We start from the raw sequence: 17,110 nt of genomic DNA, 5'->3' as shown, positions 1-17,110 counted from the left end.
GTTTCCAATTTTGTTTCAAAGTGCATGGTTTGTTTGGGTTTTTTCTGTAGGGTATGAACCGCATGGCATTTTTATAATGGGCACAATCTACAGGGTGGAGGGGAAAACAATTCTTAATGGCTCCAATCTCGTTGGCGGAGGTTCATTATAGCAGGTTGTATTGCCTTTTTGCCAAGTTGGGGCTTGACCCAAAGCAGGTGAATAACGAAAACCGAAAGTTGCGCTCAGCAGAGTTGTTGGTTTTCTCACACACCTGAGTAAACCCAGCCCTTCCTTGGGCACACAGAAAGTTTTCCTGGTGCCATATCTGGATTCAACAGAGGAACCAAACCTAGCTAAGAAAACAGACTTATTTTCCAGACCTCCATGCTCAGAGGCAGTATACCTGGCAGCCAAACTGGAGGAAGGCACTGGACTTCCCAGAGCAAAAGCTGGCTCATCCTTTCCAGGAGGATCTAGTAGCACCTTTGAGACTTGACTGAAAGAAAGAAGTTGGCAGCATGACTTCTAAGTCTACAAAAGCTCCTGCCGCCAACTTCTTTCTTTTATTGAGTCTCAAAGGTGCTACTAGATCTTTCTACGTACTGATTCTATAGACTAACATGGCTATATCTTTGAATATTTTTCAGAAGGGGTATTATTGGGCTGGAAGGATTCCACAAACAGATAAAACTGGCATAAAGGTACATAATTTGGGGGGGGGAAGCAGAAGAGCTCCATTTTCTTCTTTAATTTTTCTAATAACACACTACATTTCAAGTCCTTATGTTGGGACGAGACGATTTTCTAGTCCCCTTCCATCTCAGCTAAACCGTCTCAACTATATTAATTCATTTACAGATATATCTGCAGTTAATGCAGTAAATGTGTTCCTGAGCATGACTTCTTTAATGGAAGATTTGGGAACAGAGGCTGAAAGAACATGGAACGAAGAGGGGTAAGTTCCTACACCACACACTCACACAAAGAAGAGCAGGTCAATATGGGTGCAGAAATGATGCAGTTCGACACCGTTTTAACTGCCATGTCTCCATCCTACAGAATCCTGGGATTTGTAGTTTTGGTGACACTCTTGCGCAGAGAAGGCTCAAGACCTGGTCAAACTACAAACCCCAGGTTTTGTGCCCTAGCCTTTCATCTGTGAACAGTCGGAGGGGATAAAATTGTTAGTCCTTCTGGAGGAATTATCTACACTGAAGTTTGGGGGCTCATTCACACTTAACATTAAACGCACAGAGAGATTTGCATCTGTGAATTGACTCCCATGATCTTTAGGCCAGCGAATCTCTCCGTGGCATTTAAACCTAGCTGCCATTCACATTCACCACTGTTAAAGGTCAAAACGGAGGTGCTGGCATTGCTGGAACGGTGGCGGTGCGATCCAAATCGATCTGATAGCTTACTCACACTATTGGAGCTTTGGATCATTACGTTTCTCTAAAAAAGAACTGCTAAGGGCTCTGGTGCCAAATGCACCATTTAAGTGGGTTTTCGCTCACCCCTTCCTCTGCAAACTGCACCAATTGCAGTTGGGGTGAGTGTGAATGTAATGGAAATAAGCGTGAATGGGGCCAAGGTGGCCCTGATGCTTGGCACCTGGTCATTTTGGCGGCATCTCAGCTCCTGCAGCCTAGCCTTGGGTGGCTAATGCTCCTGTTCTTTCCAGTTTTGGAGTCCGTGTCTACTGTCGCATGCAGCCCCACATTAAGGGGGAAATGGTTATGCAAGTCAGGCCTGGTCCCACAAGTCTGGTCCTGATGGTGTTCACCCAGCGGAAACGGGACAATCCATCGCTCAGCTACGCGTGCAAATGTTTGTTGGCTTTTGCTAGGAACACACCGTCCTTCTTCTCATGCGTGTTGACGTTAGCTTTGCTCCCTTGCTTGTGTTAGGGCTCTTTGGGACCATAAAAACAACCACCTCCACAACCAAACACACACACAATGGGGCTGCTGACTTCACAGAAATGGAACCAGTTTCATGTACAAACACACTCCCAGCAATGAGTTGCGTCTTGCCAGTGGGTTTCCAACATTTTAACTTTGCTAAGTGTGGTGTAGTGGTTTGAGTTTTGGACTATGTCTCTAGAGAGCCAGGGTTCGATTTCCTGCTCTGCCATGAAACCCTGGGGTGGCCTTGGGCAAGTCACACTCTCTCAGCCTCAGGAAAGGTAAATTCCCTCTGAACAAATCTTGCCAAGGAACCCCCAGGTTAGGGCCATCTTAGGGTTGCTGTAAGTCAGAAATGGCTTGGAGGCACACAACAACAACAACAATGTGCTATAAGTGTGTAGTATGGAAGAGCCAGCAACCAGAACCAGACCAATTTGAGAGCAAAAAGTGGGATTTTCCCTTGGAAGCTTGAGGTCTAAGGTAGGTTTTATTCCTGGCATGGCAAACCAAGGACTGTGTGAACCAACAACGCTGGCATTGCAGTAGATTATGGAGGTGTTTATGCTCCTTTGCCCAGAATCTCCAAGGTCAGCCTGGCATTGCCAACCTGCCTTCGACTTGAATTGCTGCCCGGGTACAATATTATCTCTGGGAGAGACCTTGAAGGTGGCTTTACTCCCTTTATAAGCCATGTTTTGTAAACCTTTCATCCTTATGATTTGGCTTAACAATCCTTTGGCTCAGGTCTGTTTTTCCTGGTTCATAAGGGATCGCTTTGATATCTGTGAGTGTTGGACTATGACTCTGGAAGCCAGGGTTCGATTCCTAGCTCGGCAATAACTTTCTGCCCTGTTTGGGCAAGTCACACTCTCTCAACCTCGGAGGATGACAGTGGCAAACCTCTTTTGAGGCACACAGCAACAACAACAAAGTACTTTGCATATGTCACCCTTTCGGCTGTAGTCATGCAGTTTATAAAAATTCTATATTCTCTTTCCGTTTTGTCTTCCAAACTATCACCCTGCAGAAATAATCCAGTTTCAGACCGCTTTATCTTCCCTGGCTCATTTCTGGGGAATCCTGGGAACATAAATGTCTCACAAAACTACTGCATCCGCACCGCAAAAATAGTGTAGTTTGGCACCACTTTGACTGCCATGGCTCCTTCCTGTAGTCCTGGGATGTGCAGCTTCGTTTCGCTCAAGCACTCTTTGGCAGGGAAGGCTGGCAAAACTACAAATTCCAATAGCATGGAGCCATGGCTGTTAAAGTGGTGTCAAACTGCGTTATTTCTGCAGTGCGGATGAATGCAGAGTGAGGCCAAGGTGAGATTTAGGGTGGCTTTGGTGGTTGCCTTTATTTTGGCAAGGCAAAGCAGATTTCAGATCCAGGAGACTTGAGCACTGCCAGGATTGGTGCGTTGGCAGAGACACAAAAGGCAATAACATGTAATAGGGGAAAGTCCAAAGTGATATGATTTCTACTCCGTATCTGTCAGGGCGTTTGAACTCTCTGCGCAGTTTCCTCTCCCTGCCGCCCACGCACCCTTCGTGGCTTCTTGACGTGGCTCGACTGAGAGGGCGGAGGGAGCCGACCTGGCAAAACAACCCCAAACCCAACATATTTGCTGGCACACCCACAGGCTGGCAATCTTCTTCAAATGGAGAATGCAAGGTTTGGTTGCCATCTCCAAATGCAAAGTGTGGCATTCAGTTGCATTCATTGTGCAGCGAGGCAGGGGCCAGATTCAAGATTATCGGATCCTTTTGGATGGAGCGCAAACCACTTTTGCACTTGCAGCAAATGAGAACAAAAGCTGAGGATGAAAGGGGGAAAGTGGGAGGAGGAGGGAGAAACCAGGACATTTTATAAACAGCTGAGAAATTGGAATGGCAGAGGATGAATTGGGAATAGCCATGCCAAATGGGGACAGTTGGAGATATGGTATGGCTTATCTAATCTGTGCAAACTGCAGTATCATATTAGTATTTCTAACCTGGTGCAAAAGGCATTAATGAGTTCAGGGGAATTGTAGCAATGCATTGCGTTGTTGACCACAGGTATGAGATGAACGCAAGGTACAGTGTGGCATAGTGGTTTTGAAGGTTGGACTACAACTCTGGAGACAAGGGTTCGGTTCCCAGCTTGGCCATGAAACTCATTTGGACAAGTCACACTCTCTCAGCCTCTGATGAAAGCAAGGGCAAACCTCTGAACAAACCTTACCAAGAAAACCCCACAGTAGGATGACCTGAGGGTTGCCATAAGACTTGAAGACACATGACATCAAGAATCTGAAGTCTTTACGAAAACAACACAACACAACGCTTTGAAGAAGCGAGGGGTGACCCCTTTCAAAAGGGAAAGGTACTCTTTCTATGCTCAGGAGCATTTTGTCCTTAGGTCCCTTTGCTTCTCCACCTCGAAAAGGAAATCAAAACTTTCCCTTCTTTTCCAGTAACTGGAAATACGTATTCTATATATTCCTCAGATGGGAGCAGGAAGAGAAGAAATGCATTTGAAAGAGGGGGCTGCTTGATTTGGGGGCTCAGGGACAGCTACACAAACACACCAGTTTCCAGCATGTTGGAACATGCCTTCCTCCTTCCCCGAAATGTTGGGTTGGGTGCATTCAGGTATAATAAGCCAGGCTGGAATGCCATTTCGGCTGCCTTCCTTGTTTACCTTGGATCTGGTCCGGACAGGCCAGAGCTGATTCAGGGCTCTGGAATGTCTCTCCAAAGGGACATCGTGTTCAAAACAGCCTCCAGAGCCAAGAAAACATTAGCCCTGCCGTATTTGGGGGCTGGTTTGGCATCCCCACCATTGCTAGCTCCCAAATTTCCACTGAGCCCGTTTGTTGTGGGCCTTCGAGACGTTGCCTATAATGCAAACCTATCATGGGTCCCCCCCCCGCCAAGATTTGTTCGGAGGTGCTTTGCTTTTGCCTCCTCCTGAGGCTGAGAGAGTGTGACTTGCCCAAGGTGGGTTTCCATGCCCAAGCAGGGAAGGAAGCGGCAGAACCATTTCTGGGTCTTCCTTGTCTAAGAAAAACCTATGAAATCCATGGGTTTGCCATAAATTAAGAGGAGCTTTGAATGCACATATATGCATACAATGCTCTGGGATGAAAGCACTGATAGCATAGCGTCGTCTAGTGGTTAAAAACAGGTAGTGCCTTTAAGGTCCATCAAACAGCTGTGTGCATTTTGTTGTTGCTGTTGTGTGCCTTCAAGTCATTCCCAACTTATGGCAACCCTAAGGGGAGCCTGTCATTTAGTTTTCTTGCAAGATTTGTTCAGAGGAGGTTTGCCATTGCCTTCCCCTGAGGCCGAGAGAGTGTGACTTGCCCAAGGTAGATTTCCATGGCCGAGCCAGGAATCGAAGCCTGGTTTCCATGAGGGGTTCATGGACCCTTCGTGGATACCAAAATCCGTGGATGTTCAAGTCCCATAAAATACATTGAGGTGGTGTTGTTATTACAGTGTGCCCTTGGTATCCTCTGGGGTTTGATTCCAGAACCCCTATCAATACCAAAATTCATGGATGCTCAACTCCTATGAAATATAGTAGCACAGTAAAATAGCATCCCTTATGTAAAACAGTAACATCAAGCTTTGCTTTTTGGAATTTATACATTTTGAAATATTAAAAAAGCATTTGTTTCTTGTACAGAAGAGACGGGAAACTACCGCTGGAACATATGCAGCTGTTTTTAATTAAAAAAAACACAAATATCTGTGTGCTCATTAAGTATTTATAACCAAAGTGAACATGAACCAGACAGACAGGAATGAGCAAAATTTTGTCCCACCCAAATGAGGAAACGGTGGCAACCCCAATGTTTAAATGTCACGCTTGTGGACATTTAAATCAAAGTAATTTCAAATAAAAACAGTAACACACACACATTTAAACCCCTCTTTGGGATGTTGGCTGTGAGATGATTGTCTCTAAACATCAGAGCAAAATTAAGAAATGGGGGAAATTGCCATGTGGGACGCAACCTATCCCTCCCACTACACCCGCAACTTTCAAGGTAAACTTTCCCCGTCTTCCAACTCGGAAAAATTCAGAACGGCTGTAACTAAAACAGGTCCAAGGAGAGAGATTTGGGGAACTCAAATCTGAACGTGCCAAAAATATCTTGTCAAAGAGGAACACTTATCTTTTGGAAAACCTCAGTGTGTCATCCGTTTCTTTTGCCGTCTTCTTCAATCTTTCTCGGAAACACTCGGAAACAACCCATGGCCGGTAGAACTAATTCCAAAATAGCAGGAACCACATCAACTTTGGGGGAGGCTTCAATTTTTGTGGGGCAGAAGGATGATATGGTGGGCAGTCATGGAAACAAGCAATGTGTTTGGGACAACCATATACAATTTTAGGCGAAGTATGACTTCTTTTGGCGAAGTATGACAGATGATTGCTTAGCAAGCTTATGTCGTCTGCGTACATGAGTCCAAATTGGCAAAGCAGCCGAAGTGGGATGCCTCTGGGGAGAAAGGTTTGGCATTGAGATTCACACTCGGAGGGGGAAGGAGAGGAGTTACCGACTTGGGGCGTGCGTCGATGACACGGGGGAACTCGCCATCTCTGCCGCTTTCTCTGCGCCGACATGATGAAATTGCACCAACGATCCCTGCAAGCTGGGTGTCGTATCCCTGGATGATAGCGGCCGTGTTTTGCCCATCGAAAGATCCGTGGGCTGAAGCTCCAAATCCAATGATGTGCGCTGCTCTGGTTGTTCCGATTCCCTTCCTGCAACAGCTTTGGGGCAGCTTCCTTGCCCCGACGTACCGTGAGCCAAAGGCGCAGGCTCCGGCGAGCCGCTTCCCATCTCCTTCACCAGGATGGGAGGAACAGACCCTAGTCCTTTGATAACACTCACCTGGGAGGGCAGGATGGCTGGCTTTGATGGAGGGCATACAATGAGGCTACTGGCCACCGATGGGTTACTACTAGCCTTCGGACCCTTAGTGTCATCTTCACTTGCTGCCTCAACGGGAAGACTCTCTCTTTGCAACTTCTGGCAAGAGGACAGAGAAGCCGCCCGGTCTTCATTACCAACTATTACAGCAATGATATCCGAGTCTTCCTTGGTACGAGTGAGTTCCTTCTCTTTCTCATCTGAAGCCGGTTCTGGCTCATCTGGCCTCTTCCGAGGCCGCCCACGCTTCCTTTTCACCATCGCTTCCGCAGACGTCTCTGCTGGCCGCTTGCTGGGAGGCTTGGCTTTCGGGGTCTCAGAGGGGCTTTGCCTGGTTTCGCAGCCATTCACCCCACTGCTACTAGGGACACTCTTCGGCTTGGGCAGGATCTCAGCCACAGTGGGAGGCACGGCTACGTTGATGACGGGCATCATGTTGATAACTGGCATGGTGCCCTGGGGGCCAACAAGGCTGGCCGGCCCGTTCACTGCTGGTGCCAGCAACATAGGGGAAGGCGAGCCCATGGAGAGAGCCATTTTGACTGTGCCTCCGACAGGCGCGGCAGTGAGCTTTGGTGCCAAGAGAGGGGGGGATGGATGCATGGCTGTCCCCCCAGGAGACACCACCAATGTATCCCCAGGCTGCACCCGCATTCGAGGCAGCAGCAGCGGCAGGCGGGCTACAGAGGTATTGACCTGAGGACGGCTGGCTGGCTTAGCAGGTGAATCCGAAGGTTTCTTCACATCGCTCTGCAGAAGTGGCGCTGAGGGTTTGGGGCTGTTATCTGTTTTAGTCTGAAAGACCAAGAGAAGTTTTGAGATAACTCTGTTTTGATGCTGCATTGGTATATATCAGGGTATCTACAGCAGGGGTGGGAAATGTGCGGCTCCAGAGGTCCACTTCTCTAGTCCCCAAACAAAAATTTGAAGGTGATTTTCACCTCAACATCACAGAGCATGCCCCCTAATTGTGCAAAAATGTGCAAAAGTACCTCCTCAACCCTTCTCAGTACCATCAAATACCTCCAGTTTCATCGCAGTCCCTCTCAAAAAGGTGACAGTCAGTGACATGACATCACTACCAGCCAAAATTTTGAGAGGGACCGCAACAAAAACAGGGGTATTTGAGCTTACAATGGTGAGACCCCCAGGAGCAGAGGAAGTGTCCCTTGGCTCCTGCTCAGTTGCCCACCTCTGCAAAGAGGCCCAAAGACTCCCAAGCAGTCAACTTGGTGCCCCTGCTAGGTGTTCCTGGACTACAACTCCCATATGGTCAGAAATCATGGAAACTACAGCCTAAAATACATAAAATACTCAGCCTCAGAACCTAAGAGACCTCTTTCACTGCCAAAGAGAGAAACTTTAGGATTTTAATTCTTCACGCTCCGTTCCCTCCTCATGTCCTACTTGTGGACTTCCTGGAGGCTCAACAATGGATTTTTAATGCCATCCAAAAGAGTTCCTTCTTATTATGATTTGCCCCATCTTCCTATGCCAAAGGCTGGAATCATGAGGCCATCCAGACATTATTAGACTACAACCACCAGCAGCCCCAAGCTGGCATACCCAATGGTGAAGAATGCTAGGAACTGCAATTCAACAAGATCTGGAGGGAGTTCCATAATTCCTGTTTCCCACCCATAAATTTGCCATTCGTCCACCTCTGGGGAGAGAAGCCAACTTCTTGAAGTTTGTGTATGACACCCATTTCCTAGAAAGCGGAAGTAACGGTGCTCCTTGCCTACATCTAACCCAGTTGTTACCCTGCCTGCTTCCATCTTCTGCGTTCATGGACTACAACTCCCACTAGACTTTCTTACCTGAGGCTGTGTTTTGGCTGTGTTTTCCAGGGCTTCCGGTTCATTCTTCTTCATGCTTGGAGGGGGCCGTTTATCCCTGTGGCTTTCCGCTGTTTCTGAAACCAGAAAGGGAAGAGAAAGATTTAATCAACGGCGTCTTCTCAGTGGTTGCTCCAGCCTAAAGAGTCCCCTTCAAAGGTCTCATCCTTCGTGTCCTTCTACCAGGAGGCAAAAGACCTTTCTATTTGGGCAAGTCTTTGGGCAACTGCTACAATGGGATGCATTCCCTGCATGGAATCTCCCCAGGGCCATTCATGTGGCTCCCCCAAGGTAAAATGTGTGGGGTCATTTTTGCCATGTTGCCTCTAAGTTGACTTAAGGTGCCCCCATCACAGAGTTGTCTTGGTCAGATTTCTTCAGAGAAGGTCCACCATTGCCTTCCTCTAAAACTGAGGGAATTTGACTTGCCCAAGATCACCCAGTGGGTTTCTGTGACTGAGCAGCGATTCGAACCCTGACCTCCATAGAATCGTAAAGTTGGAAGAGACCACAAGGGCCATCCAGTCCAACCCCATCCTGCCATGCAGGAACTCTCCATCAAAGCATCCCCGACAGATGGCCATCCAGCCTCTGTTTAAAGTCCTCCAAGAAGGAAGGGAAAGGAAGAGAATGGAGGAAGGAAGGCAGTGGGACGCACCTGAGACCACCATGGCCATGACAAGGTCGGCGTGGGCAGAGCGGGAGCTGATGATGTGCTGCTGGATGAGGAACTGAGCCACCTCCACGATGTTGTTGAAGGAACGCTTGAGGATCTTCTCAGCCCAGTCACAGGTCAAGGCACAGGCCGCGTCCATCACCTCGTCGTTGTAGGACTGGACCACCTCCGTCCTTTCCGGCTGCAGGAAAGGAAAAGAAGGGAGAGGTGGACTTTTTGCTGAAAGATCAATCAGCTCAGCGCAGCTGGGAAGAGCTGATTTTCTGGACTGTCTTGACAGTTCCCCTGATTCAGGATTTGGGGTCAGGATATCTGAGGACTCCTTCCCAAATGTTGAGATGCTCAGTGGAGGTCCTGTTGTGTGTTTCGGCACCTCATGCAGTTAGGTTGGTGGGTGCACATAACAGGACCTTCTCTGTAGGAGCACCCCAACTGTGCAATCTCTATGTCCACAGAATACCTTCGAAAACCAGACGGTTGGGGATAAGATCCGGGGAATGGACACTTCCCTCAGGTTTATGATCTTACAGGACTATCTCTACTGGAAAATAATATGCCGGGCCAGGTGGAGGCTGCCATTCTGGTTACAAGATCGTAAGTTGGACTTGCAATCTCAAAACTGCTTTTAAAAATTCTGATCTAGCCAATACTTTCTTGCTTTTTTGAGCACATTCACAGACACTGAAGACGACAGGTTATGTCAACTACTTACAGTTTCTGTTTCTTTCAGGTCCAGGCTGGGGAGGGGCGGCATGCTGACCACAGTCTTTCTCCGTATCCCACTATAGCAATATGTTGAGAGCAGGGTTAAGGAGATGACCCCAAAGATCACGTTTTCTTTCCCGGTGTCCCTAGTGCAAATTTGGGCACCAAAGCTGCAAAAGGCAATTAGTTAGCTTTTTTGGCCAGTAAGTCAGGAACGAACATTCGCAAAAGCTCATTCAGAATCTCACAAAAAATCAGATTGCAAAATACCCAGGAGAGGTCCTCCGGAAGCCTATGACTGGTTTTCTCCATCCTTCACTTTGGACATGCTCAGGGGGCATTTCAACAGTCAAACGTTTATTTTGTACATAAAATAAACTTTAGGAGCTGAGTCTCTGCCCAGAAAGCTAACCACAGGTTCAGATCTGAACTGGATTTTCATCTGTTTGCATTGGATTTTCCCTGTGGTGGTCGATGCTCTAAAACAGCAGCGTAACTAGAAAGGATATACTGATCCAGGTCCACAGCCTAATACAGAAAAGCACATTCTGCCATTTTTTAGATTATAAACCCAAAGGCAAGGAACTGTCAGATTAGTCATCTATAAACCACTCTGAGAGCCTTTGTGGCTGGAGAGCAGGGTATAAATACCCTAAATAGGTAAAATAAATTCCACCCATCCCATTGCACGGATTCCCCTTCCACAGCCCTTCTGGTCCACCTCATCCCGACTTCATACACGGAAGGATATTTTGACTGCCCGCGGCTGCCCAATCTTCTCGCTATAATGTTGGGAAAGATCTCCCGCATGATCTTGCCGAAATTCGCTGCGCTCAGGGAACGGCTGCAGAGGTTATCGCAGTAGCGCCTATCCAGCAGGAGGCAGGAGAGAGACAAAAAGTGACTTTAGACATTTAGGAGAAACAACATTCCCCCATCCTTTGGACCATTCCACGCTCAGGAGAGGCCTTGTTCCAAAAACAGAAAAGCCTCCCCTGCTCTAAATCGAGGTAAAAAATGTCCCCCACAATTCTAATGCAGTCTCCTAGATGCTCACAGGAGGAAGGTTCTGGAAAAACGGGTCCCGTTTGCCTCCCGCGCTGCCCTCCCGCATCCCATGTCGATCAGAGTACCTACTTGTAAGCATCATAGACATCTTGTTTGGGCAGGCAGGTGTCCGGATACACCTCCAGGTGGTTCTGGATCCAAGTGCAAGCATGCATGTGTTCAGCTGAGCTCAGAGAGGTGAGGTCCAGACTGGTGGACCCAAAGGGAAATGTAATTTTACTCAGTTTGTAACATCAAACAGTGTCTCATTCAACACACATCCCTCTCCACACCATGCTGTGTTTCCCTCCTATATCCTTACATGTTTTCAAGCCTGACTCACATCTTCAAACCTGACCTGGGATCCATAAGGACTAGCAACTTGACTTCAATATTAAGAGCCATGGATTCTCAGGCACCAGCTGCTGCCTGTCTGTTGTTGTTGTTGTGTACCTTCAAATCATTTTGACTTATGGCAACCCAAAGGCAAACCTGTTGTGGGGTTCTCTTGGCCCGATTTGCAAATGTGGGCACCTGTACCATGTGTTCAATGGCTCGACAGCACCTATAAGATCTAAGTCTGGAAAATCGATTTAATTCACTCTGGATCCTCAAGTTGTTGGTATTTATCATCTTCTGTAAAAGGCTGCTGAACTGAAATGTACACACAGCCTGAGCAATGGCATGTTCTTGCATTTCTAAGGTGTCATCAACTTGGTAATACCCAAATTTGCGTGTCCAGCAAAAAGTGAAAGGTCCCAAATCCTACCCTACCTATCACATCCGCTTCCAAATTTTATTTCTATAGCTCCTTAAAAACAGACAAACCCAAAACCTTGGACAATTAGGTTAGACCCAACATTTTACCAACTACAGGGCTGGATATATCCAGAAGCTACCTACTGCTGATGTCTGGACTGGGTTGTTTTTATAACAACCCTCTAATTCACTCTAGTCTTCCTTATTTGAAAGATGTTCGGAACAAACAGTACCTTTCTAAAAGCCTGAGCTCCCACTCGCGTCATAGATTTTGAAGCAATACGGAAATAAAAGGTGGCTTTTCATCTGAGCAGGAGAGACTCCATAACCATTGGTACCACAAAACCCATTTGTCGGACCACTTTGGTGAGGATTACTCACCTTTTTTCTCCCGAACTCGGGCCCGAAGGTAACTGGAGGTAGAGATAGAGTTTGGCGTGATCAGAAAACTTCTGGACATCTTGCTATGATCGCAGAGGAGAGAAAAAAATAGACACGCATATATTAAATTATCCATCAGAAGTTAAATACTAATATTTTTAAAGGAGAAAGGTTGGGATTCTGTGCAGGCTGAGCATCCCTGATCCGAAAATACAAAGTGTTCCAAAATCCAACACTTGTTTTCGTGGTTGGTTGAGACAGTGCTTTCCGATGGTTCGATGCATGTAAACTTTGTTTCATGCACAAAATTATTAAACAACTTGGTATGAAATTACCTTCAGGTTATTGAATTTAGATTTGGGTCTCATCTCCAAGATTGCTCATAACGTATGTGCAGATGTTCCAAAATCCGAAAACAATCCCAAAGCATTTCGGATAAAGGCGACCCAGCCTGGTACGGATCCGTAACTTCTCCGTATCCAGAAAGATTACACGGTCCACAATTGTGGCACTATGCCCAAAATTGCAATTTGTGTGAGTTGACAACAGTGGCCACAAAAGTTCCTTCTACCTCATACCTTTGGTTTAAACTCATAACTTAGTTTGTCTGACCTCCTAACTTTTATTTTATCGCACAAACCGGTTTTAATGTCATCTATAAAACAGCAGAAGGCCCACCTAGAGACCTGTCAGGACAGAAGATGCCAGGTGGCCCCAATACCAACATATGTCAAATTACAACAAGTCCTCATTTGTTTTAAAGGCTGCACACAATGAAAAGGGAAAAGGGAATGGGGCTCAGCAAAACCCCCATTTTGCTGACTCTCTCGCAAGCCCCAACGTTACTTTTTTAACATGAGAAGCACATCTGCAAACGCTGTCTGGAAAGTTGGCAACCCGGATGTGGTCTGGGCACGCACAAGCAGATGGCAACCCTTTGGAGAATTTCAATGGGACCCATCTCTTTCACTCACCAAAATACCGTTGACTTTGGTCTGGACAGATTTCCTGTTCAAGATACAAAAGGAAAACAATAGGTTATTTCTCGAATGCTTATCTGCAAATCCAACTCAATGTTTGGCGGAGCTCTGGAAGGAAGGAAGGAAGGAAGGAAGGAAGGAAGGAAGGAAGGAAAAACGAATAAAAGGATGGGCAGAGCAAGGAAGAAAAATACGAAGCACTTCTCTTACGAAATGGCACCCTTCAGTTTCTGCAGCAAAGTGCTTGGCTCAGCGGTGACTCCCTCCGAATCCACTTCCAAAGGTTCACTCCTGTCTTCCATGATTTTCAGATCCAGGCTGTTTTCGTCCGCCATGACATTGGCTCCCTTGGACCAAAAAGAGAAACATAAGCCGTTTTCTTTGCCCACGAAAGCTTAAAGGGACAGACTGGGTTGTATCTACACTGCAAAATTAATCCAGTTTGCCTCCACTTTAATTGTTGTGGCTCAAGGCTATGGGATCCTGGGATTCAACTCCCATCATCCACTCTGGTTGTAATGCCAGTCCAAACTCACCCAAGGGGTTTCTAGTCCTGACACAAAAACTGTCAAAGGGTGCGTTTCTCCCCATCTCCACACATTCCCCCAAGTGCTCCAAATCTCACCTTCGCACGCGAAAGAGATGCCTTTTTATTTCAAATCCTAGCTTCTGGCGCGGAATGGAGTCCGAACTTCAGCAGAGCATTTTCATCCGTTGTGATCGGTCAACCGGTCAGACGTCTGATTTGTCAGCTCCCCAATTTTTCTTTCGCATTCTGCAAAAAAACAAGAGGAATACAGGTTGAGCGTCCCTTATCCAAAACGCTTATATGTGTGTATGTACGTATATGTGCACATAAACATATATATGTGTCTAGATATATGTGTGTGTGTGTATATAAGTATATACATTTATACACACACACACACATATGTGTGCATGTTTATGTATATATAAAGTTGCCCCTCCAAGTCCACAGACTTGAGAATCCGCGAAGGGGTGACCGCTATTAATCTTAATGGGGCGCGCGCCCCATTAAAGCCTATGGGCCTTGAATATGTGTGGGTTTTGGAAGTCGTCGGGGGAGTGGGTTCAGAACGGATCCCCCACAAGTTCCAAGGGCCAACTATGTGTGTGTATATATATATATATATACATATAAATGTGCGTGTGCATATTCATGGCTGTGTGTACATACATATATATGTGTATATGTATGTGTGTGTGTATATACATGCACATATTGTGTATGTATATAGTTGTGTGTGTATATATATAGATATATATACACACACACATGTATACATACATATGTGTATAGATATGTTTGTGTGTGTGTATATATATATATTTATATATAAACACACATATGCATATATATGTGTATATATACATATATATTTGTGTATATAATACATGTGTGTGTATATATGTGTGCGTGTGTATACACACACATATACATACACAATATATGTATGTGTATACACACAGAGGATCCGATTCCTAGTTCTGCCATGGAAACCCACTGGCTGTCCTTGGCCAAGTCACACTCTCTCAGCTTTCCAAGATAAACCTCATGACGCAGGTCTGTCTTTGCATTGCCATAAGTTGGAAACAATTTGAAGGCACACTAAAACATGCATGTACATATACATATACATACATACATATATATAAGAGCCCAACCCAGCTCCTTTCCCCAACTTTTTCTGCCTTTGTGAGGTTTTTTGCAGCAGCTCCCTTTGCACCCTGCAGTACCCAATGCAACACCAGCAAGGCATTAATATATATATATATATATATATATATATATATATATATATATATATATAATACACACACACACACATTTCACAAAGAGGGAAATTCAAAATCCGAGGCAGCAGAAGTGGAAAGGATGCATTTCACTGCAGAGAAGGCATTGCCAAGGCAAAAAAGAAGGAGGCTGAACTACATTTGTGTCACTTTTAAACATCAGAAACAATCCAGTTCCTTCCATGCCTTTTAAAAAAGCAAAGCCCCAACTCTTTCAAAACCAATGTCTTTAAAACCATTAAAAGCATCCCTCCTCTTCTCCCCATTCTTTAAGGGCCATGCTTTAAGTATACCTTTCTCCCCCAAAGATCTCACAAATCTGAGAGAGAAATGTCATTCTGACCCCAGAAGTTTCGTCCCTTCCTTCCAGCAAATGCAAAATTTCAAACACTGCACCCAACAAATTGCATGCAAACATCATTATCCTTATCCTTACTGTATTAGGGGTTGCAACTCACCTTTCAAGGCTGAGATTCTGCTTCCTCTGTTTTATTTTGTCTTGCAAGGAAGCCTAAATTGCAAAAAGAGAAAAAGGGAGAAGAAGCTTTGCATTTTGCAAAGGTCCCCCTAAAAATCACTCCAAAAAAAAAAACAAAAACAATTCTAATTTTAACTTCTTTTTAAATTAGCATTCCTCCTTTGCTTGCAAATAATTATAATAATAATAATAATCAGGATAATAATGATAATAATAATAATTAGATCTGGTTGCATTTCACGCCTTGCCACGCATGTTAGCAGCACTTTCAATTGCAAGAAGCAAAGAGAAAAAGAAAGTATTGGCACAGAAAGGGAGGGCTCAGAGCCTGCTCTTTTCTCTGATTGGCTGAGCCCCTCCACTTCTGCCCAGATACTGGGCTATTCTTTAATGCCAGTGGCTGCCTCCTCTTTTTTCCACCCGGATACAGCAGAGCAGGGCTTCCGATTGGTTCAGGGGCTCAGGGAGTCTGCCTAGCAACGGGGACTGATTGGTGCAGGGTCTGCCAGTTTTGAAGCTGGGAGGCGGGGCTTGGAGGAGAGAGAGAGGGAGAGAGAGAAAGAGAGAGAGAGAGAACTATGCTTGCAATTTTTGGGGAGATGCGCATGGATGCGAAACATCCAGCGCACCTTAGTTGCATTTATAAAAAGCACAGGTGCACATGTGAGCAATGCGCATTTCTCATTTGTAGATTTGTATCGCGTTTTTGTACATTTGTATTATGCTTTTGTACATTTGCATCATGCTTTGTATGTTTGTGTCATTCTATTATACATTTGTATTACCCTTTTGTACATTTGCATCACACTTTTGTACATTTGCATCACACTTTTGTACATTTGTGGTATACTTTTGTACATCTGCATCAGGCTTTTGTACATTTGCATTACACTTTTGTGCATTTGCATCACACTTTTGTACATTTGTATTACGCTTTTGTACATGCTATTGTATAGTTGTATTACCCTTTTATACATTTGCACCACACTTTTGTACATTCGTATCAGCCTTTTGTGCATTTGATTCACGCTTTTGTAGAACGGCAACTTTGGTCAAACTGTCTTAATGTTGGCGTTGTTGTTGTTGTTGTTGTTAACCGCCTTCGGGTTGATCTGGACCCATGGATTTTCAGACACAGCGTGATAACAGATCCATTAACTTGTGAATAACCAGCATTAAAAACATCAAGAAAGCGTTTTGGGGATCTTCCCGTGAATCATTTGTTGTTTGTACAGAAGAGATAATCTATGGTCTATAAAGCGCATGGCAATTCTCTTTGGGCATTCCTTACTGCGCTCCCTTATCCATCGTATGTTTGCAACGCGGTCCCTGTTTTCGTAAGACAGTTGTCTATGCCTTATGCAATTTGGAGGGTTGGAGTTTTGCCAAGCGCCAGCACTCTTTGGCAGAGAAGGCCGACGGTTTTGCAAAACAACAAACCCAATGTTGGAGTTACGGTATTGAAAGCAGCGCCAAACTGCATTATTTCTGCCGTGTAGACGCACCCTCGGATTCAAACCTTGCAGCTATTCTCAATAGAAACAGCAGATGGAGGTGTTTCACATTAAATCTCTGAATTTTTACTATTTATTGAATGTGTTGTTTATTG

At 45.5% G+C, this 17,110-nt stretch overlaps 1 protein-coding gene across 1 annotated transcript; it reads right to left on the bottom strand.

The window, feature by feature from the left end:
- Positions 1-5,587: 5,587 nt before the first annotated feature.
- Positions 5,588-15,814, bottom strand: RFX5 (regulatory factor X5). The gene is made up of 11 exons (XM_042439718.1): positions 15,482-15,814; positions 13,834-13,983; positions 13,419-13,555; positions 13,203-13,236; positions 12,229-12,311; positions 11,179-11,298; positions 10,793-10,909; positions 10,049-10,130; positions 9,319-9,517; positions 8,643-8,737; positions 5,588-7,617 (listed from the first exon to the last, which is right to left on the bottom strand). The coding sequence occupies exons 3-11, from the start codon at positions 13,541-13,543 to the stop codon at positions 6,442-6,444; spliced, it is 2,031 nt and encodes a 676-aa protein (XP_042295652.1). The 5' UTR covers positions 13,544-13,555; positions 13,834-13,983; positions 15,482-15,814; the 3' UTR covers positions 5,588-6,441.
- Positions 15,815-17,110: the final 1,296 nt, after the last annotated feature.

This window comes from Sceloporus undulatus, chromosome 9 (genome assembly GCF_019175285.1).
Source record: "Sceloporus undulatus isolate JIND9_A2432 ecotype Alabama chromosome 9, SceUnd_v1.1, whole genome shotgun sequence".
Classification (NCBI taxonomy): domain Eukaryota; kingdom Metazoa; phylum Chordata; class Lepidosauria; order Squamata; family Phrynosomatidae; genus Sceloporus; species Sceloporus undulatus.
Note: the sequence above shows the minus strand (reverse complement) of the source record. Positions and strands in the feature narration are given on the sequence as shown.

Excerpts from the sequence above, each read along its gene's own strand:
- RFX5 (XM_042439718.1), bottom strand. The coding sequence starts at position 13,543 with ATGGCGGACGAAAACAGCCTGGATCTGAAAATCATGGAAGACAGGAGT. Across the intron at positions 13,237-13,418 it reads AAACTGAAGGGTGCCATTTC|GAAATCTGTCCAGACCAAAG; the intron begins GTAAGAGAAGTG and ends TATCTTGAACAG. Across the intron at positions 12,312-13,202 it reads CCAAAGTCAACGGTATTTTG|CAAGATGTCCAGAAGTTTTC; the intron begins GTGAGTGAAAGA and ends CTGCGATCATAG.